This window comes from Malus domestica, chromosome 07 (genome assembly GCF_042453785.1).
Source record: "Malus domestica chromosome 07, GDT2T_hap1".
NCBI classification, from domain to species: domain Eukaryota; kingdom Viridiplantae; phylum Streptophyta; class Magnoliopsida; order Rosales; family Rosaceae; genus Malus; species Malus domestica.
The window spans coordinates 6,841,622-6,867,019 of record NC_091667.1 but is presented as its reverse complement, the minus strand read 5'-3'; the positions used below and the strand labels follow the sequence as shown (position 1 = coordinate 6,867,019).

General features: G+C 36.4%; 3 protein-coding genes and 1 long non-coding RNA gene across 15 annotated transcripts in view; 2 read left to right on the top strand and 2 right to left on the bottom strand.

Annotated features, from left to right (window-relative positions):
• The window catches only part of LOC139197545 (uncharacterized), a 55,897-nt gene extending 41,906 nt beyond the window's left edge, over window positions 1-13,991 (top strand). The window contains exon 3 of the long non-coding RNA XR_011583010.1: window positions 13,800-13,991. This is a non-coding gene — a long non-coding RNA (uncharacterized lncRNA). The remainder of the gene's footprint in view (window positions 1-13,799) is intronic.
• The window catches only part of LOC103402802 (uncharacterized), a 41,223-nt gene that overhangs the window by 14,092 nt on the left and 1,733 nt on the right, over window positions 1-25,398 (bottom strand). For 2 of the 4 annotated variants that reach the window (XR_011583007.1, XR_011583008.1), the window contains 7 exons: window positions 25,105-25,204; window positions 24,353-24,455; window positions 24,151-24,246; window positions 23,957-23,989; window positions 23,344-23,461; window positions 22,235-22,517; window positions 21,808-22,157 (listed from right to left, as the gene is read on the bottom strand). Coding sequence is in view for 2 of the 4 variants with exons in the window: in XM_070825201.1 (XP_070681302.1) it covers window positions 22,909-22,937; window positions 23,344-23,461; window positions 23,957-23,989; window positions 24,151-24,201 (231 nt within the window). In the remaining 2 variants the exon portion in view is untranslated. Of the gene's footprint in view, window positions 1-21,807; window positions 22,158-22,234; window positions 22,518-22,714; window positions 22,938-23,343; window positions 23,462-23,956; window positions 23,990-24,150; window positions 24,247-24,352; window positions 24,456-25,104; window positions 25,205-25,398 lie in introns of those variants that run through there. The other 2 variants (XM_070825201.1, XM_070825200.1) reach the window with 2 other exon arrangements.
• On the bottom strand, window positions 12-6,851 carry LOC139197543 (protein BFR2-like). 9 transcript variants are annotated; one of them, XM_070825202.1, is made up of 12 exons: window positions 6,729-6,851; window positions 6,560-6,621; window positions 6,328-6,415; window positions 4,545-4,631; window positions 4,264-4,451; window positions 3,849-3,921; window positions 3,570-3,644; window positions 3,304-3,490; window positions 3,172-3,213; window positions 1,522-1,639; window positions 923-1,005; window positions 12-800 (listed from the first exon to the last, which is right to left on the bottom strand). In XM_070825202.1, exons 5-8 carry the CDS (start codon window positions 4,449-4,451, stop codon window positions 3,395-3,397), a joined length of 432 nt encoding a protein of 143 aa, XP_070681303.1. In that variant the 5' UTR covers window positions 4,545-4,631; window positions 6,328-6,415; window positions 6,560-6,621; window positions 6,729-6,851; the 3' UTR covers window positions 12-800; window positions 923-1,005; window positions 1,522-1,639; window positions 3,172-3,213; window positions 3,304-3,394. The 9 variants fall into 9 exon arrangements, with proteins under 9 accessions (XP_070681303.1, XP_070681307.1, XP_070681306.1 ...); XM_070825205.1 differs by having other exon boundaries at window positions 325-462; XM_070825204.1 differs by having other exon boundaries at window positions 441-800; window positions 3,172-3,233.
• LOC139197542 (disease resistance protein RPV1-like) lies at window positions 17,910-22,536 on the top strand. The gene is made up of 6 exons (XM_070825197.1): window positions 17,910-18,584; window positions 18,916-20,014; window positions 20,097-20,396; window positions 20,523-21,374; window positions 21,467-22,100; window positions 22,208-22,536. The coding sequence occupies exons 1-6, from the start codon at window positions 18,073-18,075 to the stop codon at window positions 22,378-22,380; spliced, it is 3,570 nt and encodes a 1,189-aa protein (XP_070681298.1). The 5' UTR covers window positions 17,910-18,072; the 3' UTR covers window positions 22,381-22,536.

The following is a 25,398-nucleotide window of genomic DNA, read 5'->3' as shown; positions in this document are numbered from 1 at the left end:
TAGCCTCATCATGGACACTAATGAAGAAGACACAGGTATGCTATGTCGTTGTATTGCAATGAATTATACTCCATCCAAACACTTCCAAGTCTGTCTGTATTCATTTCAAAAACATAAATTTTAGGTCTCGGGTTCGAGACTTGGGAGCAGCCTCTCCATAAATGGGGGTAAGGTTAGCCGACATTCACCTCTTCCAGACCCTGCATAAAGCGGGAGCCTTGTGCACTGGATACGACATTTTTTGTATGTTTTTCAGACAAAGAAGGGCAAGAGGATAAACCTAATTACATAATTGGAAGGACGAGGGATGCTAGTAACAATTGTGGCCTCAGACGCTAGAAGGTGCTCCTCACAGCTGCCAGAAAAAGAAGCGACAGTAGTCCACTAGCCATCCATGAGTTTGTACTTTTACTTGATACAGACATCTTTAGATTCCCTCCTTGTTTTCAAGATGTTTTCTACCTTCAAAATATCCAAGTTCATATGTGTTCAACATCATCAAATACTGCATAAACATCCTATCTGCTTATAAATGTCAAATTTACAGATAGTAATTATCATTTACAACAAAATCATGCTTCTTAAAGACTGGGCTCCCATTGAAAAACTGTGTAAATTGCATAAATATCAGTACGACAGATATTGGATTGACTAATATATCAAATAAATTAAGAGCAGACTATTTCTTAGCTGGTTTCTGCTTCTTCAACCCGAACAAATTATTGAGATCAGGAAGCATAGGAGAAAAGGCCATGGTCTCTGGAGCCATGAAATTTACTATCTTCTCATAAACATTGTACCTGCAAAAGCATAATGTAATAAGCCTTCAACAACCTGGCCTAGTTTGCTCAACAGACGCTCCAAGATATTCCAAAACAAAATCAAAACAGTTTCACACAGGGAACCGAGAATCTATTGATACCTTATGTTGCGACTCGTAGAGGCTATTCTGTCAACAATCTTCCTCTTCTTAGCATGCAACTTTTTCAAAGAATAAAATGTTCTCTGCGGATAATCAAATAGTGCAAAATCAAAATTAATAAACAATAGAAGTTCAGGATCAAATAGGTCGTGATTGTTAGCAGGCATTACTGCTAGCTTGTTACATTTTTAAAGTTACAAAAACACAAAAACAATAGAAGTTCGGGATCGATTGGGTTCCGAGCCCACTATAAGCTGAGACAATACGGTGCCATTGACTTCAATGGCTGCAGATACAGATTGTTTGAATGAAACTCTCCTCATGACTCAGACTTAGTTACTTAAAGTTGGTTAGACGAGTCCAAATTGTTTGAAAATCATGTTCATCAAGTCCACATATCCAAAGCAGCAAATTAACGAGGATACCAGACATCACTTAGGACGATACAATCCTTAACAATTTCCAAAAGCCACAGTTTTTATATGCAATCTGATTACATATGCTTTGAACTACAGGAAATCTTATAGATTGGGTAACCCGTATATCAAATTCAAATGCAATCATTCATACATGAAGTATGAGATGCCCAATAGTTTTACCATAAGTTGCTGGGTCAATTGTCTCAAAACATTCTTTTAGAAATTGCTGGTAAAAATCAAAGTCATCCAAAAGTTCGGGGTCGCCAACAGCTTGTGCACCAGCATCAGATTGTGTCTCCTATCAGAGTGAGGAAAGTACTTAACTTGTGCAAATAGATATATAACTTTTATAACACATCAAAGAGATAATTAAAGCAGACCTTACAGGCTGCACATCGAAGCGGCAAACGAATCAAAATTTTAAACATAAAGATACAATTAAAGGTAATGGCGCATGAAGAGTATTGAAACCGTCACAGTCCTCACACACAGGTTGCATTGTAGCAATAAAAGGAACAAATTCATCAAGTCACAATGGGCCATCCAAAAAGAAAAATGAAGCAAAGTACCAAACTCCACAAACAGCCCAAATTTGTTCAAACGTAGTATCAAACTAATTATAGACTGCGTCCATCCCAAACAATTAATTTGTACCTCATTTGGGGATTCAAATACCTTACTATTATATACAGCAATAATAGTAAGGTACTTGAATCCACCATTTACGAGAATTTTAACGATAAAACAACAAAACTCCGAAGTTCTTTATGCTGCTCCAAATGGATCAGCGAAGTATGGCATGAAGAAGGAAAAAAAAAATCAGTTTTATAGATAAGACTTCAATAGAATAAGAGTGTATGTAGATAGTAGAATATGATTCTTCTCAGAATATCTAATTATGATTTGAGTACCTCGACAGCAACTCAGAAATCCGTGACCAATCCTCATCACCATCATGAAGTTCATGAACATATGCAAACAGCACAAAGTAGGACAGTCAATTAGACCATGGTAGTCCAAAAGCCAATTTTTTCGCTAAATCAGGCTAAGGTTTATATGAGATCAAGCAGGAAAGATTTGTGCCGACATCCTAGGGCAATTTCAAATCTGGCTTCGTCTAGGCTATCCTCAGATCAACAAAACAAGGCCCAACTGATTTACGTTGCATGTCAACATTATGCTTTTGACAACTGCAACAAATACCTACCTCTAGAGTGTGATTTAATTGATGTTTCTGTAATCAAAATCCCAAGGTGTCTAATGTTTGTCGAAAACAACTGTATTTCTGACCAATTGGACTACTTTGAACTTCCCACCTATTATGCTCAAACCATCACCTATTGGAACTGGCTTGTCCTCAATCAGAACAAAGCACAAACTTCACTACAATTCAGCAGAACCAAAGCTGATGCTCCAAGATTTACATTAACAATTGAGCCAGTCCAAGCTCAAGCTCGATGCTTTGTGTTTTGGGATAAACTTGGGCCAGCATAATCTGACTAATTATAGCTACCGTTGTAGTGGAACTTCTGAAATTTGGGGAACCCTCACAATCATATGAAAACTTAAGCATTTCCTTAAAGTTTGATTTCACAAAATTGAACTCTATCTTAACTAATAGTATAGTTATAAGCCAAACACACATTATGAGAATGTAATCGGTTATTAAAAACTTCAAACACAAAACGTAAATCACCAAGCATAGCTGCAAACCTTTCACATATTGGCAATTCTTATCATGCCAAAAATGATAGATTATGCACAAGAACAGAAAGCCAAATTGTATTACAAAATAAATATAATAGTTTGATAAATGTACTTTGCACATACCATGTGTTGCTTGAACAACGGACAGGTTCTTCCCAAGTAAAGCTGCAACAAGAAAAAATAGCCTGATGTGATAAATGTTAGCATATACAAATGGCAATATTAACAAATCATAACAATGTATAAAGCACTTACCGTAATACAACAAGGCATGAAGCTAAACCGCAAACCAAGTAGTAAGAGGTAGACAAAAAACCTTTTGACAACCATACTTCTTGTAGTTCCGCTAGTGAGTCCAAAGTTCTCTTGATGAGTCAACTAGATCAGAATATGCTGCATTGACACCCTCATGTGAATCGCAAAATAAAGACCTAACTGGCTCCTGCATTAACCTCTCAGGTAAGAATGTAATATCTTAACATGTAAAAAATCTAAATAAAAAAGGGAAAAGCAAAAGCGACCTGCGGTAATCTATGTGAACTTGAGAATGCTTTCTGAAGCAAGAATCTGAACTCAAGAGCTTTGTCCCAGAGAGCCTTCAGAAAAATGAAAAACAAAAGGCATAGAAAATGGGTGAGAATAAACATCAATCAGACAATAACTCACTATATAAATCTTTTTTTTTTTCAACTTTAAGGATTGGCATAAAAAGAAGCTTTAAACAAGGAGCAATAATTTCATGTTGACAAACAAAACCTATTTCATGGATATGAAAAGAGCTATTATTTTGAACAACACACCCTTTGGTTCTTCACTGCTTGACCTTTAAGAAGATCTTCGTCCTTATGACCCTTTAGATTCTTTAAAATATCTCTGCATGGGAACAGGGAATAAACGAAGAACAAAATTAACTTCATATGTCAGCCTATATAGCTCCATTTTGTGCTTTCGTAGTAACTAAATTAAATAGATACTGAAAATTAGCCTTGAGCTAAGATGAAAATGGCACTAGTATTCAATTCCTATAGCTACACTCGCGGATTATTTACATTATTCAATGACTTCTGTAACCTAATATCAAATTTCGTCACCAACCTCCAACTGCTATGCATATTATCTCTTATATTCACATCATTTAGCTCTATGTCTTCATTCTAATTAAGCATCACAAGTTTATAATTAAAAATAAAAGGATTGTGAACGGAAGTCTCTTACTGCTCCTGATGACAAAGATTCATGTATTCTTTCTCGAGTTCTTCCATCTCGGCATCTTTATTATTGTTTTGCTCATCACCATTTTCCTCTTCCCCAACTTCTCCTCCATCTTCTTCCTCATTTTCTGATTCTTTTTCCTCCTCCTCGCCATAGTGCTCATCATCAAGTTCATCCTCTTCCTGCTTCATCTACATCACAAATCATCAATTAACAATAAAATAACCAAAACAAAACCAAATGATTACCAAAACCCAATAACAGAATTTACAAATCAAACTAACATTCAGCTCATCGCTGTCAAATCACCATCGTCCTCGAACTCACTGTTACTTTCACGAGCCTTCCTCTCCATTGTGACGTCTGAGCCCCTACAAATTCAAACACCCACATATTTATAGAATTCAATTCCACAAGGATTTAAGCTTTGATGGTACATACAACTTCATTTCAAATATCCAAACCAATTTATGAATCCCTGATTCAAAAATTGATGATTTTTCCTTATTTTCTTTCAAGCAAAACAAATTAAATATACGTATATATAGAGAGAGAGAGACCCTTGAGAGAGACACAGACAAGCCTCAGAAGAAGCTGCAAGGTTTGGGTTTTGGTGGTTTAAGCTAGGGATGACAATTCAAAACATTAAATCCAATAACCGTGGACAACCGTCCGAATGAACGGATTTGGGTATGAAAATTTGGGTAACTCCATAGAGTGCTATTCGATGAGCTCGAGAGGGTCGAAGAGGAGCTCCGGCGGGTCGGAGAAGAACAAATCGCGCGGATCGGAGGCACTCAAATATTTTGGATATAAAAAAACCATAAATATTATTCGGTTATAGATTTGGATACGGTTATAAAGATCCTCATTCCATAATCATCTCCGAATCCGACCCAAATAATTTATATATAATATAATATTATCGTATAATATATATATATATATATACACACGTGTGCGTGCGTGTGTGTGTGTGCGCACACATACCAAAGATGGGGAAAAGAAGGGCGGGAGAACTGTTCTTATAGGAAAAAGGAAGAATAATAAAGATAACTAATGAGAAAAACATCAAGAAATCGGAATCACAAACTTAGACGAAAAAATATGTAAACCTAACATTTTCTAAAACTTGGGGGTAGAATACTTGTTTATATGACACTACACCAAAGCTGTACGTATAACAAACACTCTAAAGACAATAATCTGACATCTTGGATACGAAATAAGAAGAAACATACAAATGTTTCACATATAGTGATATTCATTATGAACTATACTACATAAAATACGTCCCCGTGTCTACGTTGAAGCCTTTTGATAAATTACTTTCTACACATTCATGGAGCCATTGATTGCCCAAGAAAGCAACTATTTGTTTCACACTAGACGCCAAACTCAACGTAGTGTGTTAGGTGCCCGGAAAGACCATAAGGATTAGGCCTTGCAAGGATGAAATGTTGTCCCAGACTTACAAGGGAACCTTGTTGCTTGTTCTTTATATTCCCAAAATCCCATTCACTAATCATACAAATTGGATTCATTCAGGAATATAAGATACTCAACAGCCATATTTGATTCAAACAAATCTCTCTAAGGCCTGAAATGGATAGTGAAGGCCACGGTTTATTTGTACCCTAACAAAGCACAAGTCTAGGTAACTTGCCTATAATCAACAACATCTAAAAGGATAAAGATACTGAATGCACGCAAAGGAAGAGCCAGACCTACGTAACCAGTCAAATTGAAGTTCATTTCTATAACTCAACATACTTTGGTTCTCCGTTTGGGAAAATCTTCAACCGGTTTAACTGAAAATGCTCTAGTATACTCATGTCTACTTTATATTTGGTTAAAGAACTTCCAACAGTTTTAAGCACATTGAATCACGCAACTATTACCAACCGCTAACGAGATTCGTGTTATATACAGACAACAAATCTATACAAAACCACCTTCTAGCAAAACAAAGTTCATTATCTACATAGATTTCAAATTTCAATTCAATAGATTACGTAAAATACTCGAACCAAAATCGGATAGCATTCATAAGGTATAACTACTTACTTCATGAGAATGTCATAGTACTAGGGATCCAAAGATCCACATCTTTAATAGCCATGATAGCTCTATGCACCATTATCCAATTTGCAGACTGCAAAACTCAAAAAATTAAAAATTAAAAAAAAAAAAATCTCATCACTTTCTTTGCATTCCACGCCAAACGGGACACTTGGATTATAATTAAACACAGGAGAACAATTCTGAACAGAAGATTAGCAAAAGAGAAAAGACAAACCTAGGAGCGCTTTGAGAGGCGAGCCTTCAAGAGCAGTTTTTAGAGCTTCAACTATCTTGTACCTAGATGAAAACGGATCAAACAGTTAAGGTTTTTGGGGAATTACCAAATCATTAAGGGGTTTTACAGAAATTTGAATGTACAAAGGGGAAAGGATTTGGAGTGATACAGTTTAAGTAAGTTTTCGATCTTTCAAGATTTTTGTTCGATTCTGTTGATTATGGCCTCTGCATTATCTGCTTCCACAAATTCCTCTGTTCCTGCCATCGCTCTCTCTCTCTCCCTCTCCCTCTCCCCCTCTCTCTTATTTGTTTCGCTGTGATTTTCTCATATGGCAATTGGGCTGGGTCCTAGGTCGGCCCAAAGATAGCCTTGAATGCATGCCATTTGATAGTCTAAATTTTTGTTAAATTAGTAAGTAGACAGTGTCAAAAAACTATTTAGCTACTCAATTTATTTTTTTTTATCTCTAATAACATTTTTTATTTTAACAAATTTAAATATTTTATTATTAACAATTCAAACTCAACAATCTTTTTCTAAAAGAGTCTTATCTCTCTTCATGTTCTTCTTGCTCAAGGTTCCACCTTTGAGCTTTATTGTTTTCTTAATATTTATCTGATAAACAGTTGTTCTGTAAATCATTTTGTTGTAATATAAACTCTTTTAAAGAATATGTTGGAGATGTATTTTTTTTTTTTAATTTGACTATTTGAAATAAAATTTTCATTATTTTACATCATCTCTTGGAAATACTCCTAGTAACTTAAAGTGAATTTGGCTTAAGTAGGGTGGTTTTTTTTTCGAGGGGTGTTTTAACTTAGACTCAATCAACTATACAAAATGTCAGAAAAAAAAAAAACCTACTTATACATGTCACCAACTCAAAGAATTTAAATTTTCATCTCCATGTTGTTACTTTCACGTCTAAAAAAAGCAACCAATCAAACTAAATAACAATTCAATTTAATGTTAAATAATTTTGGTTCACATATACATGCAAAAATTCCAGTTTCATTAGGTAGTGATTTGTTCCTGTCTATTGATTATTTTTATATTTATTCAATCGTACGACTAGAAATAACAGGATAAGTATTGAAGAAAAATAGAATGTTAAAAAATCGCTTATCTTTCATTGTCCCGTATAAAAAATAAAAAAATAAAAAAAACTTAAAAAACGTATGAGAAAAATTCTTCCTAGATGTGTATCATCAAATTTGTATGTTCATGACTCATCTAGTTTGCATTGCTATTTTGCTAGGTGCTCAATGAGCTCTGTGTTGCACCAAATTGCTTTTGTTTCAATCATGACGCTGCCGTTTATATTGTTCCACCAAATTGCTTTTGTTTTGTTCTTCGGTCAAATGACCTCCAAGCCCCAACAGATGAGAATCATAAGGTACCGTTTGGTACGCAGACGGAACGAAATAGGACAGGACGGGATGGGACGGGACGGAACAGGGCGGAATGGATGATGTAAATATTGAAAAAGATAAGGAGAAATTTTGTCACAAATTGTTATAAATTTGTGTTCCATGGATGTGGAACGGATCGTTCCAGGGGGAAGAGGTGGAACGAAAAATCAGCCAAATTTCACAATTTTTAGGCGCACCAAACGTAGGACGGAACGGCTCGTCCCGTTTCGTCCCGTCCCGTCCCACGTACCAAACGATACCTAAGATCACCACTCCACAAAATCCCGGAAATCAAAACAAAACACAAGGTCAATATCGTCATTCCAACCAAACGGTCATAATTTTCGACACTCCACCTTTTGAATTCCTAACCCGTCCGCACGCACTTTTTTCCACTCTTTCTTCTTCCCTGCCTTCAAAGTCTTCCTTGCTTCACACAAAATCTAAAACCTCCGCGGAAGCTCACCTGCTCATCAATGGCGGACTCCATCCCCTACAGAAAATCCCACTTTCCATTCTCCGATCCAAACTTAGAAGCTCACCGAAATCCGATTCAACACGGTAAGTCCTACACTATGCACTTTCTCCTTAAGGCTCTAATCTTTGCGGTTCATCGTTGTTCTTCCACTTTTCCCCTCACAAGCTCCCGAATTTATCAAGCACACGATTCTCACTAAATTCTGGGAGCTCATTCACGTTATCTTCGTCGGCATTGCCATGTCCTATGGCTCGTTCAGCTGAAGAAATGGTGCTGAAATAGGGTTTGAGAATAGCTCAAATGTAGGTACAGTTGAATATCAGAGTGCGTAAAGAACGAAACTAACAAAATAATAAAAATATTCTTAAACAACCGAGAATGTCGAAACGGCTACAAAACTCTAAGAGACTACGTTGTAAATAACTTGATTTCAAATGAATAACAAGCACGATATTTATAATAAATTAACCCTAATCCTAAAACGTAAGAAATCAAAACCCTAATGCTAACAGGCTAAGCCCAGAAAACCAAATATTCAAATAAACTAAAATCCTAATATTTTCCAACGCACCCCGTCAAACTTATGGCGGTATACAACATGGGTTTGCAAACAAGCAGATGCGAACTGGCTCTGTTAGCTGGACTGGTAGGCATGTAAGAAAACCAAATATTCAAATAAACTAAAATCCTAATATTTTCCAACGCCCCCGTCAAACTCATGGCGGTATACGACATGGGTTTGCAAACAAGCAGATGCGAACTGACTCTGTTAGCTGGACTGGTAGGCATGTAAACTTGACTTGACTTGACTGGACTTGACTTGACTGACAAACTGGCAAACTTATTCTTGATTCTTGATTCTTGATTCTTGCAGGCAAACTATTTCTGGTTCAAACTGGCTAGTGTTGAGAGTATGAAAAGAACCCGTCACTAAACGGACGAGATTTTCATATCTCAATTGTGTTGTGCGGAAGCGTCAAATATGAAACCAATAAGCAACAACGGCAAAATATGATAAGACAAATAATCCAAATGACACAAGGATTTATACTGGTTCGGTGTAAGCCTACGTCCAGTTCCGAGACGGCGAGGAAATTCCACTAATATCAAAATGGAGATTACAAATAGAGTTTTAACTTTCAAACCCAAATCCCACATACACCTAATAGCTCTCACTCTCACAAAGAACAAATGGAGAAGATGGAAACATATACCAAATTCCTTCTCTCCCAAAAGCCACAAAATGTAGCACAAATATCTTTGATTGAGTGATTACTAACAAAATGGGATTATTACAAATGGTGGGAAGGAGCAGCTCATATTCAAATGGGAGAGCCAAATGCTCTCCCTGGTTTCTCTCATCTGCCGCTCCCCAACTCTTCTCTTTTCTAAAGGCATAACCAAATGCCTTAATATAAACAAAAGGCCACATATTCTTTGCCTTTGTAAAAGCCACAAATCAAGGGCTAGACATCATAATGATGTCCCCCTTTTCCTTATTCTATTTTATTAGTCGAAAGGTATTTTGGCTTGTTGTCCACTTGGTCACAAATCCAACAAATTGTAGCAACGAACAAACAAACACAAATACTATCATTCGAATGGTCACAATTCCAAGTACTCAAATGACGATCACAAAACAATTCCAAACACGTCAACCAACAATTCATGCAGGCCTAAAACAAACTTAACCATACTTTCCCTGCCCGTGTGGGCCTAAAACAAACAGCCAATTTTTTTTTTCACCAATTTTTTTTTCTTTCTCCTGGGACTTTTCGAATGCATTCCTTCAACAAACAACATAACTTTTTCTTGCATTGGACAACAGTTTTTCTTTTTCTTTCTTTTCCTTTTTTTTTTTTCATTTTTTCCTTCTTTCTCACAAAAAATCAACACAACAAAAGTAACAGTGGCAAACGGGTCGCGGTGCAGGCGGATCAGGAAAGGTTGTTGACAGAACTGATCAGGTTACAATGCAGCGGAGATGGCAAGTACGGTGCTGAACATCAGACTGGTGCGCATTTCATCATTATGGGGCTATGGCGGCTGATTTTCTGGGCTGGTTGCATTGCGAGGCAAGCAGATCGGTCAGGTGTGGCGGTGGTCTCGAACTCAACAGCAGTGGTTCGGGGCAGCGAGTACAGAAGGCATGCAAGGTTTTGGATGCGACAGTGGCGTGGTGGCTCCAGCAAATTTGACGGAGTGGGAGTGGGTGCAAGCGGCAGCTTCGGTGTAGGCTTGGGTTGTAGCAGATGACGAACGACGAACGGTAGTTTGGGGTTCTGGGTTCAGCGAGGTGTGCTTCCCTAGCAAACAGATTCAACTTTTGTTTTCAAACAACAAAACCCTAACTAAAACAAAACTGATATTTTGATACTGAACAAACAAATCCATATCAACCCCCAAAACAGATTAATTCCTGAAGGATTTAACCTGTTCAGATACCAAGTTGAATATCAGAGTGCGCAACGAACGAGACTAACAAAATAATATAAATATTATTAAACAAATGCCAGAACGGCTACAAAACCCTAAGAGACTATACTGTGAATAACTTAATTTCAAATGAATAACAAGCACGATATTTATAATAAACTAACCCTAATCCTAAAAGGTAAGAAATCAAAACCCTAATGCTAACGGGCTAAGCCCAGAAAATCAAATATTCAAATAAACTAAAATCCTAATATTTTCCAACAGGTACTTCTGAGTCTTATATGCCTACAATATTTCCCGTTTCGTCGAATTTCGACGGCGGGTGTGAACACCCATGTGGGTATGGTGAGAAAAGAGAGGGCGAGAGTTGGAATTCTGGGTATTTTGTGGGTAACGCTCGTCCTTGGCGTTTGAGGCCACTCTCAGTTGATGAAATTCAGTATGAATCAATGAAAACTCGGTCTTCTACTCAAACTAGTTCTATGTCTTGTTCCCCAAAAGAGGACTCTTTCACGCACTCCATGTCTTCGGAGGTGCTTAACTCGAAGGTGGAGAATGTGAAGAAAAGAAAGAGTACTCATTCTCAAGGGTCTTCTTCTCCTTCAGGATTTGCATCATCACCACCAAAACCGTTGAATGAAAAAGCTTCAGTGAGTGCATTGCATTCGCAGGGGTATAGCATTGGTTCTTTCCAAGAGGAGAAGAAAGAGTCATCCTCTTCCTGCTCCATCTACATCACAAATCATCAACTAACAACAAAATCACCAAAACAAAACCGAATAATTACCGAAACCCAATAATAGGGTGACAGATTGCCAGATGTATTGCAAGCCAATTTTAATAGTTTCCCTCCAAACCCTCAACTGTGGCCAGATGTCTTTTATTGTGGATTTGGAATGCAATTGAACTAGCATGCTTGTTTCATGTTTGTCTTTCTCGCATTCAAAACAAAATACCTTAATTTTTATATAGTGAGCACCACATGTAGGAGTTGTAAACATGCTCAAAATAATTCGAATTAAGCTCTAAGTTTTTAGTGAAATGAGTTGACCTCAAAACAAATAAAATAAAATAAAAAATAGACCCGTTAAAAAAATGAGTCGATATGGAACTTTGATATATTCAGCTCATATATTTTGTGATATAGCTCGAACTTAGTTCAAGCTCGACGAAGACGACCCAATGGAACGTGGTACTAATACTATGATTATATGTTAGATAAGGACTTGTTCGTTTCAAGACTAGCACGCGTGCATGAGAATTTAAGCAGCATACGTGTGTCTTCTTGGAGATTGTTCTTTGAATTTTCTTGGTTTTACTCAATTCTTTTAGATCAAATAACCACTCTTTGATTTTATATCAGTGAGTTTTAATGGAAAATTTTCATACAACAAAATTTTCAATGAAAAACACATTAATGATTTGAAATGAAAATTTTGAAAAAGCTTCTGTTTTATGAAGAAACGATTGCTGGTGCCAACTTTAACTTAATTGTGGTACTGTCACTACACCTAAATTTTAACTTATTTACAATATTGTCATCGTCTTTTGTTATTGTAATTAAAGAAAATTCATTGTATATTTTTGGATTACGCGTGCGGCAGCTAACATGCATGTGGGGAAGCTTAATAATAGCCGACCAAGACCCTCATGTGCTAATCATAGTGCTTAAAAATTTCATGACCAACTTGGTTTTACGAGAGACCTATCAAAGTATCTCTAATGTAAAGACTCAATTTTAGACAATATTTTTATATTTGGATCTTAAAAGGTGATGTATTTATATCTTAAAATCTCAAATTCTAAAACTCGTTTTGAGTTTTAAATTTTGAGTCCTTACATTGGAGGAGAAGATATTGTACTCAAAATTCATATTTGAATTTTAATAATTTGGTTGTGTATTTTGGAGATGATTGGACTCAAATCTCATTATTCTTGGTTGAGTAACAATTTTCTTAGTAGGTATGGGCTCCACTCTCAATTCAAATCTCATGCTGAAACTCAAATTGGATCTTCATTTCTCTGGAGGCATAAATACGAGTTTGGAGAACCTTTAGACTCGTATTTAGACTAAAATATAAGATTTGAGTCCAAATTTTTTGGTACATCGGAGATGCTTAGTGTGCTCGAAATATAAGGCGGTCAAGATTGAATTGAGACATGAACGCGAAATGAACGATCAAGATTGAATTGAGAAAATACTATTTTTATTTACTTTCCAATCTAATGGATAAAGTCTGATTACCCAGTAATTCGTATTATTGAAGATTTACCTATATCGGACTACCCAATAATTCAAACTAATGAAGATTTACCGACAAAATGAGACATATTAATCTTGTCGTCCTTGGAGTACTCGTAAAAATTTCTAAAGGTAGTGCTATCAAACACCAATTTTTACTTTTCACACACCCCTCTCAATTTTTGGACATCAGATAAAATGAGTTGAAAAAGAAAAATGGCAAAAAATTAATAAGGGTGTGTAAGAAGTAAAAATTGGTGTGTGAATATTTTCCAATTTCTAATGATTTAACTCTTTGATTTGAACCATGAGATAAGCCCGTGGTCTTCTTCAAGGTAACGGAGTAACGCATGAGGATCGTGTAAAAGATTGACAACGAAGAAACAAGAGAGTATCAAATGATTGAGAGAAGTGAGTGTTTGGTTAGGATAACGATCTTTTATATTGACAAATCTTTCCAAGCAATACCCCATAAATTTGAGCGGAAGTGACTATAAATTCTTGACCATCATGTCACCAAGCAATCAAAATTCGTTATTTTAAATGGAGTTGCACAGAAAATTCAGGTGATTGTAGAGAGATGTCTCAAAATAATCTGAAAGATTTAAGAATACACATGTGGTGGAATTAATTTTCTCAGTTCAAATTGAGACAATTGTGATGTTGAAGGTTGGTAACGGACAAAAGGGAAAAGGAGGAGAGGCCGATGGGCACGTCGACGACTCAATGCACAATAAAGAGAAAGATCGGTTGTGTTCAATTCCAATCAATTTTTGTTAGAATTGAGATTTTCTTAAAGTTCCTAACTTTATGTGTAACTTTCTGACAGAACTTGAGCGAAGATTATGGAAGCAAATTTTCTCCGTCTTTTCCTTTGACAAAAATGTACCTGCAAAATAATAATGCCTAAGATTAAGGCCAAAAGTCTTACGCGTCCACGATGAATGAGGAGGATTTTGGCCGAAGAATCTCCGATGCTAAAGTTAGAATTCTGAAATGAATGTATTTAGGAGTTTGTGGGTAGCAAATGAGTTAGCATTTTAGTGGGATGCAAGGGGTATTTATAGGAGGGTGTCCAGCCCTTTGGGTGGAGAGTGGCTGGCCATATATGGTGGTAATTAGAAAACAATTGCAAAATATTATGTGAAATAATATCTTGCAATTAACATGGTAATTATTCCTACGGGATGAAGAGTGAGTTGATTGTTGCTTATAATCAAGTAATCCACTTCCAGAAGATCGTCGATAAGCTTGAACCCCAAGTGTTGAAACTCCAAGGTGTGTTGAAGATCAACGAAAGTCTGAAGAAGGAAGTGGATGAGTTGCAGCGCATCCGTGTTGGTCTACTCGAGGCTTTGCTTGTTCAAGGTCAGGCCGATTTTAGTCTAAGTTTATCTCTTGTGCTCTCGATCACAAAAATACCAAGCATTTTAGAGACGTCCACTCAGGTATGTTCGTCAATGCATATGCATTAGCACACCACCGAGTGCATTAGAATATGGTTTTCAGTTTTGGGTGTTGCATGCATTAAAGTAGTTTGTGTGGTTTTGGTTATTGCTATCGCTGAGCATGAGTGGTTTTCTGTAGCTGCTGAGATTTATATTGTAAGCAGAATTCATATAGCAGCTTTCATATACGGCACATGGAAGTCGGCAGTACTGCATTTAGAAAGAGAAAGTTATATTTTCTTCACTGTTTATTCAAAACTTATATGTTGCATGTTCTGGGTTTTAATGTGAGTCGGCATAGAGTTTTTATTTGAGAAAAAATCAATTTTGTGTCCATGTGTTTTCAAAGAGAATATTTTAGTTTTTAATCACTAATTTTTCCTCGTGTTTCAATTAAAAATTAATTATGAAAATATGCCTTGTGATTTTTGTAATTGGTTGATTTTAAAAAATTATTACCATTTCATACAATTTGCATGATCGCATTAGTATCTTGCAAAGTTCGAGGAGACAGTGATTGACGACTGCGTTAGTGTCGTGCCATTTCCACTTGAAAGCCGAAGAGAGATCGGGTAGCAAAGCGCAGTGAAAAAAATTGCCGACTCATATGTGGGTCTAGTTGATGAGTTTTGTAAGTCTTTCTATACTCATTTCTCTAAGTGTTTGTTCTGGCTTAATAGCGCGTTTACTAATCCGTAATCAAATTGAGAGGAATTGAATTGAGGAGGAATTGAAATGAGGTGGAATCAGAATCAGAATCCTATTGAAGTTGTTTACTAAAACTGTCCGGAATCGGAATACAATTCCATAAAACTTGTTACTAATTCAGAAAAATCGGAATATAAATCAGTATGATTACTAAGATGCCCTTGTCTCAAATCAAATATTTTATATACTTTTTTTTAATAAAATTTGATATAGTATATAATAGTAAGAAAAAATTAAATTGCTTTTTTATTTCATAGACATACTAAAATGATTTTGTTTATTTTTTATAAGTTTAAGTATTGACTTTAAAAGGATAATCTTGGGTGAGAGAAGATAGAAATGAGCTGGGTGAAAAGAAAAATAAGTCTAGGGTTAAAAGGATAATCTTAGAAATAATGAAAGTAAGTGAGGGCATAAAAGGAAAAAAATTTATCATTCCGATAGCTTGTGCAATCCGGAATCCAAATACCTTGTATATGTTGAGAATCCAAATCCTTCAATTTCAGGAATTAGATTCCATTTTTTGTGTGGGCCCCATGCACTGTTGATTCCTCCCAATTTTAGTAAACACATGTATAATCCGTAATCGGAATCAGATTCTTTATTCTCATTCCAATTACGGATTAGTAAACGCGCTATAAGAGTTTGGAAATTTTCTCAGTAGTGGGTTTTACCTCGTTAAATCCTACATCATGTGTACACATGTTATTTGTCTTTTTAATTGCAAATGTGTAGGATAAACTTCCACTTATTTTCTTGTAGTGAACTCTATTTTAGACATTCATCAACATATAGAGTTTACGACAGAGGACTTTGCAACTATATTACAGTGCATTGTTTAATTTGTAAAGCTCTAATTTATCCTAATTATAAAATATAATCTGTGCAAGACATTTAAAAAATGGAAGTTTCTTTCAACAGTTTGGATGTCATGTATGGCCATATCCTTTATTTCCACCATCCTTATCAACCGGATGGGGAGATATTGTCTTTATCTCACAAACCCATAACATGGCAATCGTCTATAAGAAAAGTAAAGTATGTTTTGAAATCGTGGCAAATATTGATTGAGTAATGACGCCTTTAAAAGTAAAATTTGGTTATCTAAAAGAATCTCTCATTAAATAAAGTAACGATAATTAACAAAAGTAACAGTACACCAAGTTGGACCTTTCCCAACGTTGAAATGAAATATGAAAGTAGACCAAGTTGCTATTATTCATATTATTTTTTTTTTTAACAAACAATATTATTTACATTGTTACGTTAAGAAGAGAGAGTGAGCTAAACCTCACAATGAGCTAGTAATAATATGGTTCAAATTCACATTTGGCGAGAATCAAATTTAAGACCTCTCACTTACAAGTGAAGAGGAATATTATTAAACTGTAATATTAAATGACATTATTCATCCACTTTTAAATAATGAATAATCAAGAAAAAAATTGCACGGGCTCCTCCTCTCGTTACTGGAATTGGATCCCCTCCTGAGGTTGGGCTCAGGAGTCTCCTGACCAACACACAAAGGCCGTTAGATTTTGATCCAACAGCTACAATTATTATAACTTTTAGAAGATCCCATATTTATAGCCGTTGGATCAAAATCTAACGATCCTTATGTGTGGGTCAAAAGGCTCCTGAACTTATGTGTTGGCCAGAGGCTCCTGAGGCTCAAGAGAGAATCCAATTCCCTCGTCACTTACCACTAGTGGCCATCACTTCCTTGAGCAAAAGACATCTTTCCAATTGCTTGACCAAAACAAGCATTGACTTGGCTGTCTGTCCATCCATAACAGGTCCACATCTCAACCCAAATATAATAGGGAAAAGGAGAAAAGGAAGGAGGAAAATGAGTGGAAATTTCGGAGAATAGAGAGAAGGAGAAGGGCAAAGAAGAAAAGAAGAAAAGAAGGGATAAGGGGAAGGAAGCTTAGGAGAGTAGAGGAAAAGAGAGAAAAGCATAAAAACAAAAAATAAAAAAGGAAAGTCATCTTTATCATTATGTCACGGAAAAGAGCAAAATGTTTCCAACTTCCCTTGTTTCTTACATTGTAAATTGTATTTCGTATAATGAAAAATTAGTATTCTTATTTCGAGAACGTAGACATAACTTGTCGAATTTCGTAATTATACAATAAATCTATAACTACATAACAATTCGATCAAACACCTTAAGTTCAACCATATGTACCTAGATTCAGGTTTTTCTAAACTTTCCTTATGAAATTACTTGAACATTACAAGTGCCACATTATTATGCGGTTCTATCAAATTTTAATTTTTGTCTCATTACCTCATCATCTTTAGGACATTCAATATTGCAGTTGAATATATAAACCTTCCAGATGGTGATATTGGAAACACTAGTTGGTAATGGTATGTTGATTGGTAGAAATGGTTCCAACAATTCAAGAACCAGAAATGAGTATGGAGCAACGATCAAAGTGTGTAGTATTTTATCACAAAACATTTTTGTGCAACTAGAAGTGCATTTTATCACAAAAAGGTGAGCAACGATCAATATAATTGTAATTTAGAAAATCACAATATAAAACAAGAAGTAATATTTTCTTTTTCTTTTCATCTCTACCACTAGTGGCCGACCATGACTTAAAGAAACACTTTTTGGGTCAATGCATGGGAACGAACGACCCATTTTATAATTGCTTGTTAATTTTCCTGGAAGTAGATGAGAATGACCTAATTAAATATCTCCCTTGCACAGAGACATTTGCATTGCACTTAACAAAGACCAGTTTTTTTTGGTTGTCCGCCGATCCACATCAATGGCTCTTGTGAGAACAACTCAAGGAGCTTCCTCTGATTCCAACACTCGTCGGGGTTATCATTACGACGTGTTCTTGAGCTTTAGAGGTGAAGACACTCGCAAGACGTTTACCGACCACCTCTACACAGCTTTGATAAGCGCAGGATATCGCACATTTCGAGACGACGATGAACTCAAGACGGGAGAAGATATCAAATCAGGACTGAAGCAAGCAATCCAAATGTCCCGAACTTCTGTCATTGTGTTTTCGAAAGATTACGCGTCATCCAGATGGTGCCTTAACGAGCTTGTCGAGATCGTTGACCACAAGAGGGCCAGCTCGGACCATGTGGTTATACCGGTCTTCTACGATGTTGATCCGTCCCATGTGAGGAAGCAGACGGGAAGCATTGCCGAGGCATTTGCTGGACACCGGAAAACTGAACCCCCCGACATGATGGAGAGATGGAGGAAGGCACTTGCAGAGGTTGCAGATCTAGCTGGGAAGGTTTTACAAAATCAAGCTTATGGGTAACTTTCATTTTCTTCTTTTGTCTTCTCTTTGTTGTTGTTGTTGTTGTTGTTGTTGACCTGTCCAATAAAATCACAAAATATTGATTTACTCAACACAAATTTTCATATGACTTCAGGCAAATTGCTCCAGTAATAATCCCATTTAAGGTCAATTAAGTTGTCAGGATCTGTACCATGTAGCTGCATGGAATTGATGTTAAGAATTATTGATCGAACCTTAGTATAATTTTCTCTTGTGAATTCCATGATGTTCAGACTTCGTATAATTGATTGATATCGAGTGCACGACATGTTTGATTCATCTTTCATTTTATTTACAAATTCTTAGGTACGAGTCAAAGTTTATCAAAGATATTGTTAAAGTGATTCGTGATAAGCTAAGCCGCACACACTTGAGCGTTGAATCAAAACTGGTTGGAATCCATTCTCGAGTCGACCACATCAATTTATGGTTACAAGATCCCTCACATGATGTTGGTATACTTGTTGTTTATGGGCTGCCTGGAATAGGGAAGACAACCATTGCAAAATGTGTTTACAATACAAACTTTAAAAGTTTTAAAGGAAGCAGCTATGTTGAAAGTATCAGAGAAACGGCAAGTCATCCAGACGGCTTAGTTCAAATACAAAAGCAAATTCTTTATGATATTTTAAATGGGAAAAAGGAGAAAATACACAATGTTAGTGAGGGGATAATTAAGATTGGAAGAGCCATAAGCTTTAGAAGAGTTCTTCTTGTTCTTGATGATGTGGACCATATGGACCAATTAGATGCAGTACTGAGAATGAAAGATCAGTTTTATCCTGGAAGTAAAATAATCGTAACAACTAGGCGTAAAAGGTTGCTAAAGGCACATGAAGGTATTACGGTGCATGAAGTTGGATCTTTGGGTTTCGATGAATCATTGGAGCTCTTAAGCCAGCATGCTTTTGGCCAGGATCATCCCCTTGAAGGTTATGAGAAATATTCTGAAGAAGTCGTACAACACAGCGGAAGACTTCCATTAGCTCTCAAAGTTTTGGGTTCTTCTCTTTTCGGGGAACCTAAGCGTGTATGGAAAAGTACATTGGAGAAGTTAGAAGCTATTCCAAATGGTGAAATCATGGATAAATTGAGAATAAGCTATGACTCTTTACAAGATGACCATGACCAGAAATTATTCCTCCATATTGCTTGTTTCTTTATTGGAAAGGATGAAGATTACATTGTCCGAATACTAGATGGATGTGACTTCAAGACAATTTGTGGCATACAAAATCTCGTAGATAGGTGCTTGGTGACAATTGATAGGGACAACAAGTTGTCTATGCATGACGTGATTCGTGACATGGGACGAGAAGTTGTTCGCCGAGAATCATATGAGCCTGGGAATCGTAGTAGATTGTCGCGCTCTAAGGATTCTTTCGAAGTATTGAGAGAAAAGAATGTAAGAAATGTTCATTGTATGTGTGTGTGTTTCTTTTTCTCTTGTGCTAATTAACCAAATTTTTTTCCGATTTCTTTTATAGGGTACGCAAGCAATTGAAGGTCTTATGCTGGACATGCATGAACTGCTTACAAACAGTCCCATAAACTCAAACGAGAATGTCTTGGAAACCAATTCATTTGCAAGGATGCACAAACTGAAACTGCTCTGTCTTAGACATGTACGACTGGACGGATGTTATGCAGAACTTCCGACAGGGTTAAGATGGTTGTGCTGGCTCGAATTTCCTTTGGATTCAATTCCTGTTGATTTTTCTTTGGAGAAATTGATAGTTCTTGAAATGCAATATAGCAACTTGAGACAACTCTGCAAAAGAGCAAACGTATGTTACTCTACGGTTTTCAATTTCTTTTCCTTCTTTCTTTAGGTTTTAATTCTTTAATTAATTTCATATGTTGGAATCAACTCCTAGTTATTTTTTTGTTTGTTTATTTTTATTTGTTTCCAGTTTCTTCCATCGTTGAAGATCCTTGACGTCAGCCATTCTCATGGCTTGAGTGAAACCATGGACTTCTCACCTTGCCCCAATCTAGAGGAATTGATTCTTGTGGATTGCACCAGCTTGATTTATGTTCATGAATCCATTGGAAACCTGGAGAGACTCGTGTACTTGAATCTGAAGGATTGCAAGAATCTTAGGATGCTTCCGAAGAACATGTGCATGCTTAAATCACTTGAAACACTCATTTTATCTGGTTGCTCAAATCTTGATGAGTTTCCAGTGGAGATGATGAAGAAGATGGAGTCTCTGAAAGTTCTTGAGACAGATGGAATTCCAATAAGTGAATTGTGGCCAGAAAGAAGTTCAACCATCTTAAGTTCTTTTCCATGCTCTTTAGTAGAGTTAAGTCTGAAGGGGTGCAATCTTTCTGATGATGTCTTTCCTACGGATTTAAGTAATCTATCCTACTTGCGAAGACTACATTTAGATGAGAATCCAATTTGCAGTCTGCCAGTTTTCATCAAAGATTTGAGAAGGCTCACTCATCTATCTTTCCGGGATTGTAATAGGCTCGAATCGCTTATGGGGTTGCCGAAAGTACACAAAAAGACAAATATAATCGGATGCAAATCATTAAGAAAAATAAAATATCTTCCGTCTGAGGATCGGTCTAGAGGGTACTACGTGGGTGAAAATGACAATCTAGTTGAGTGGGAGCATTATTACAAGTCAGAGCCTATTGATAGAGTTGATGTGGAAATAATCAAACTTTTGGGCTTGTGCAACTTGGAATCCATGCCGGTTGTTCGAATGCGTTATCCATTCACACACAGTTATTCAAAAGAGGTCCCCGTCCAGGTGCGCCTCTCTTTCTCTCTCTCATAAGTCTTAAATATTTAATGGGAAAGAAATGACTGAGTAATGTTGTGATGACTGTGTCAAAAACATAGGGACTGTATCTATATGGTATATTCAGCACCTTTTTTGTTGGGAATGAGGTTCCAGGCCGGTTCAGCTATAAAAGTACCAAGTCCTCGATATCTTTTATAGTCCCTTTACTACTTGCTAGTCACAGAATTCGAGGCTTGAACATCTTTGCTACCTATGCAAAGGAGGAGAATTGTAATAATGATAATTATGATTCTGATACTCCAATACTGACTAAAGTGAGTAACAAGAGCAAGGGTCTAAAGTGGATCTATATCCCATTAATATATGGTATCCCAGGTGACGGAGAAGATATGATATGGTTGAGCCATTGGAAAATGGAGAAAGAAACAATATTACAATGTGGACATCAAGTGGTGGTTTCTGTAATGGCCGGGCCAGATAAGTTGTTTCGGATAAAGGAGTTTGGTGTCGAGCTTGTGCAAGAACACCAGAATAATATAATGTTAAGTACCCAGCACAACACGAAATCAGATCCTAATTACCCATTTGTCATCGGTGGAGATTTGTACATGTGCGAGCCTATACCAGGAATATACCTCCCTGGTTACAATAAAGAAGATGTTGAAAACACTAGTATCTTTCCGCGGAGATTTTTACATCGCCTCATCATGGACACTGATGAAGAAGACACAGGTATGCTATGTCGTTGTATTGCAATGAATTATACTCCATCCAAACACTTCCAAGTCCCTGTATTCAATTCAAAAACATAAATTTTATGTTATTTGTATGTTTTTCAGACAAAGAAGAAGGGCAGGAGGATGAACCTGATTACACAATTGGAAGGACGAGGGATGCCAGTAACAATTGCAGCCTCAGAGGTTGGAAGGTGCTCCTCACAGCTGCCGGCTTATTTTTCACGCTTGCCCTAGTAGTTCGGTCCTCCATCTCCCAGAAAAAGAAGCGACAGTAGTCCACAAGCCATCCATGAGTTAGTAATTTTACTTGATACAGACATCTTTGGATTCCCTCCTTGTTTTCAAGATGTTTTCTGCCTTCAAAACTTCGGGTTCACAGCTAAGCGGTTAACCGCTTGAGATATAAAAGCCCCTAGCAATTAGATATCGAAGTTCAAATATGTTCAACATCATCAAATATTGCAAAGCTCAAATGTGTTCAACATCATCAAATACTGAAATACACCAGCATTAGCGATGCTATTTCAGCACCGTGGAAAGCAAAAACATCCTATTTGCTTATAAATGTCAAAGTTACAGATCTTAATTGTCATTTACAATAAAATCATGCTTATTAAAGACTCGACTCCCATTGAAAAATTGTGTAAATAAGTATAACAGATACAAGATTGAATAATATATCAAATAAATAAATAGCAGACAATTTCTTAGCCTGAGATCTAAGGAGTATACAGTTGGCTCAGCCTTGCATCGCTACTACACTACGGAGCTGGTTTCTGCTTCTTCAACCCGAATTATTAGGGTCAGGAAGCATTAGGAGGAATAGCTGTCTCTGAGGCAGATAATCAAATAGTGCAAAATTAGAATAAAAAAACAATAGAAGTTCAGGATTGATGAGGCTCCAAGCCCACAACAAGCTGCTGAGACAATGCAGTGTCATTGACTTCAATAGACATAGATACAGATTGTTTGAATGAAACTTCCCTCATGACTCAGACTTAGTTATTTAAAGTTGGTTAGACGAGTCCAAATTGTTTGAATATCATTAACGAGGATACCGGGCATCACATGGGAGGATAAAATCATTAAGAATTTCAAAAGCCACAATTTTTAAATGCAATCTGATTGCATGTGTTTTGAACTACAGGAAATACTATAGATTGGGTAAACCGTATTAGTTTATCACAATCAAATGCAATCATTCATGTATGAAGTATGAGATGCCCTAATAGTTTTACCAGAAGATGATGGGTCAATTGTCTCAAAAAGTTCTTTCAGTAATGTCTGGTATAACTCAGAGTCATCCAAAAGTTCAGGGTCACCATCAGCTTGTGCACCAGCATCAGATTGTGTCACCTATTAAAGTGAAAGAATAAAATTACTCAATTCGTGCAAATAGAAATATAACTTTTATAACACATCCACAAGGTAATTAAAGCAGACCTCACAGGCTGCACATCGAAGTGGCAAACAAATCAAAATTTTAAATAAAAGATAGGATTAAAGCTAATGGCGCATGAAAAGTACTTAAATACTCACAGCCCTTGCACACTGATTGCATGATTTATTCTTATAGCAATAAAAGGCACAAATTCATCAAATCACATCGGGGCCATCCAAAAAGAAAATTGAAGCAAACACCACAAACAACCCAAAATTTGCTCAAACGTCGTATCAAATTAATTATAAACAACATCCATCCCAAACAATGAATTTGTACCTCATTTAGGAGTTAAAATAGCACATGGGAAAATTGTAAATTCCATGGGACATTGAATTCCAATGAATTTATAAATGGGTCCTCAGATTAGTATAGAATTATAGTTAACCACAATTATATGCAATCAGTACCTTTCCCTTTGCAGTGTTCTCCCCCACAGGAACCTGCACATCAATAACTCGTGTTTAAATTACTAAATGTTAAAAACCAATCTTGTTATGATGTTAAAAATATGAAGCACAAATGTATCTGAGCATGCGCGTGAGACCTTGGGAACTGTGAAATTTTCATTTTTTCAATTTAGATATAAGAGTTAATGTCTTACACTGCCAAATACAGCAACTGCTAATTTCCACATCTGCATCTGCCCAACCATTTTGCTTGGGTCTTTTATATAAGAAGCAACTTGTTCACTAATATTCTGCAATTGGAAAACGAAAAATGAATTCCTAGGGATATCTGGCAAAGCATGGCACAAGTCAGTCATAGGGAAAGGCATGTTTACAAGTTCAATTATAGAACCAGACCTGATTAAAAGCATGCGGCTCGCTTTTAATATCAGCAGCGCCTGTGGTCACCTCCGTCTTCCTCTGCCATTTGTCTATCAATTTGTTTCTGAAAGTAGCTATTCTACAAGATACAACGTGACAGGCCTTAGTTAGACCAAGTAACCCACATGGAAAAGCACACACTAATGAAAAGTTGAACATAGTAGAATAGATTCCTAAAATTCATGCAAGAGAAGTTATCGGAGCATGAAAGAATTTATACAGAACTACCCAAGAGTATACTGAAGGTAAACATACGGCAACATAGATTTTTACAAGTATAATGTACAAATGAATTTCATGGTTCTCTGCCGGCCCCTTTAGACAACAAACTAATTTAATTTAGTACCTAATGGAATTTAAAGGTTAGAAAACTATCGTCTGGTATATTTCGTATTGAACAGTTGAGACAAACTTAATAACATAATAGTCTGATGTATTAACTGATAAGAACTCTGTATTGAAATATAACAAAAGTTAGACACTAAGGTATTGAAATACAACAATAATAGTAAGGTACTTGAATCCACTATTTACAAGAATTTTAAACAATAAAACAACAAAATTCCAAAGTTCTTTCTGCTGCTCCAAATGGATCAGCGAAGTATGGCATGAACAATAATGTTAAACAATATTTCAGTTTTATAGATAGGCTTCAATATAACAAGAGCATATCTAGATAGTAGAATATGATTCCTCTTTTCAGAATATCCAAATTATGATCTGAGTACCTCGACAGCAACTAAGAAATCCGTGACCAATCCTCATCACCATCACCATCACTGCCAATGTTCTCAGATGACTCTGACTTCTTAGATTGTCCAGATTCACCTACAGAACAGGATATGTATTAGGAGATCAATGGTAGCCCAGAAGCCCTTTTTTTTTTTTTGCTTAATCAGGCTAAGGCTTATATGAGATCAAGCAGGAAAGATTTGTGCTGACATCCTTGAGCAGATTTGAAATCTGGCTTCATTTTGGCTATCCTCAGATCAGAAAACAAGACTCAACTGATTTCCCTTCTA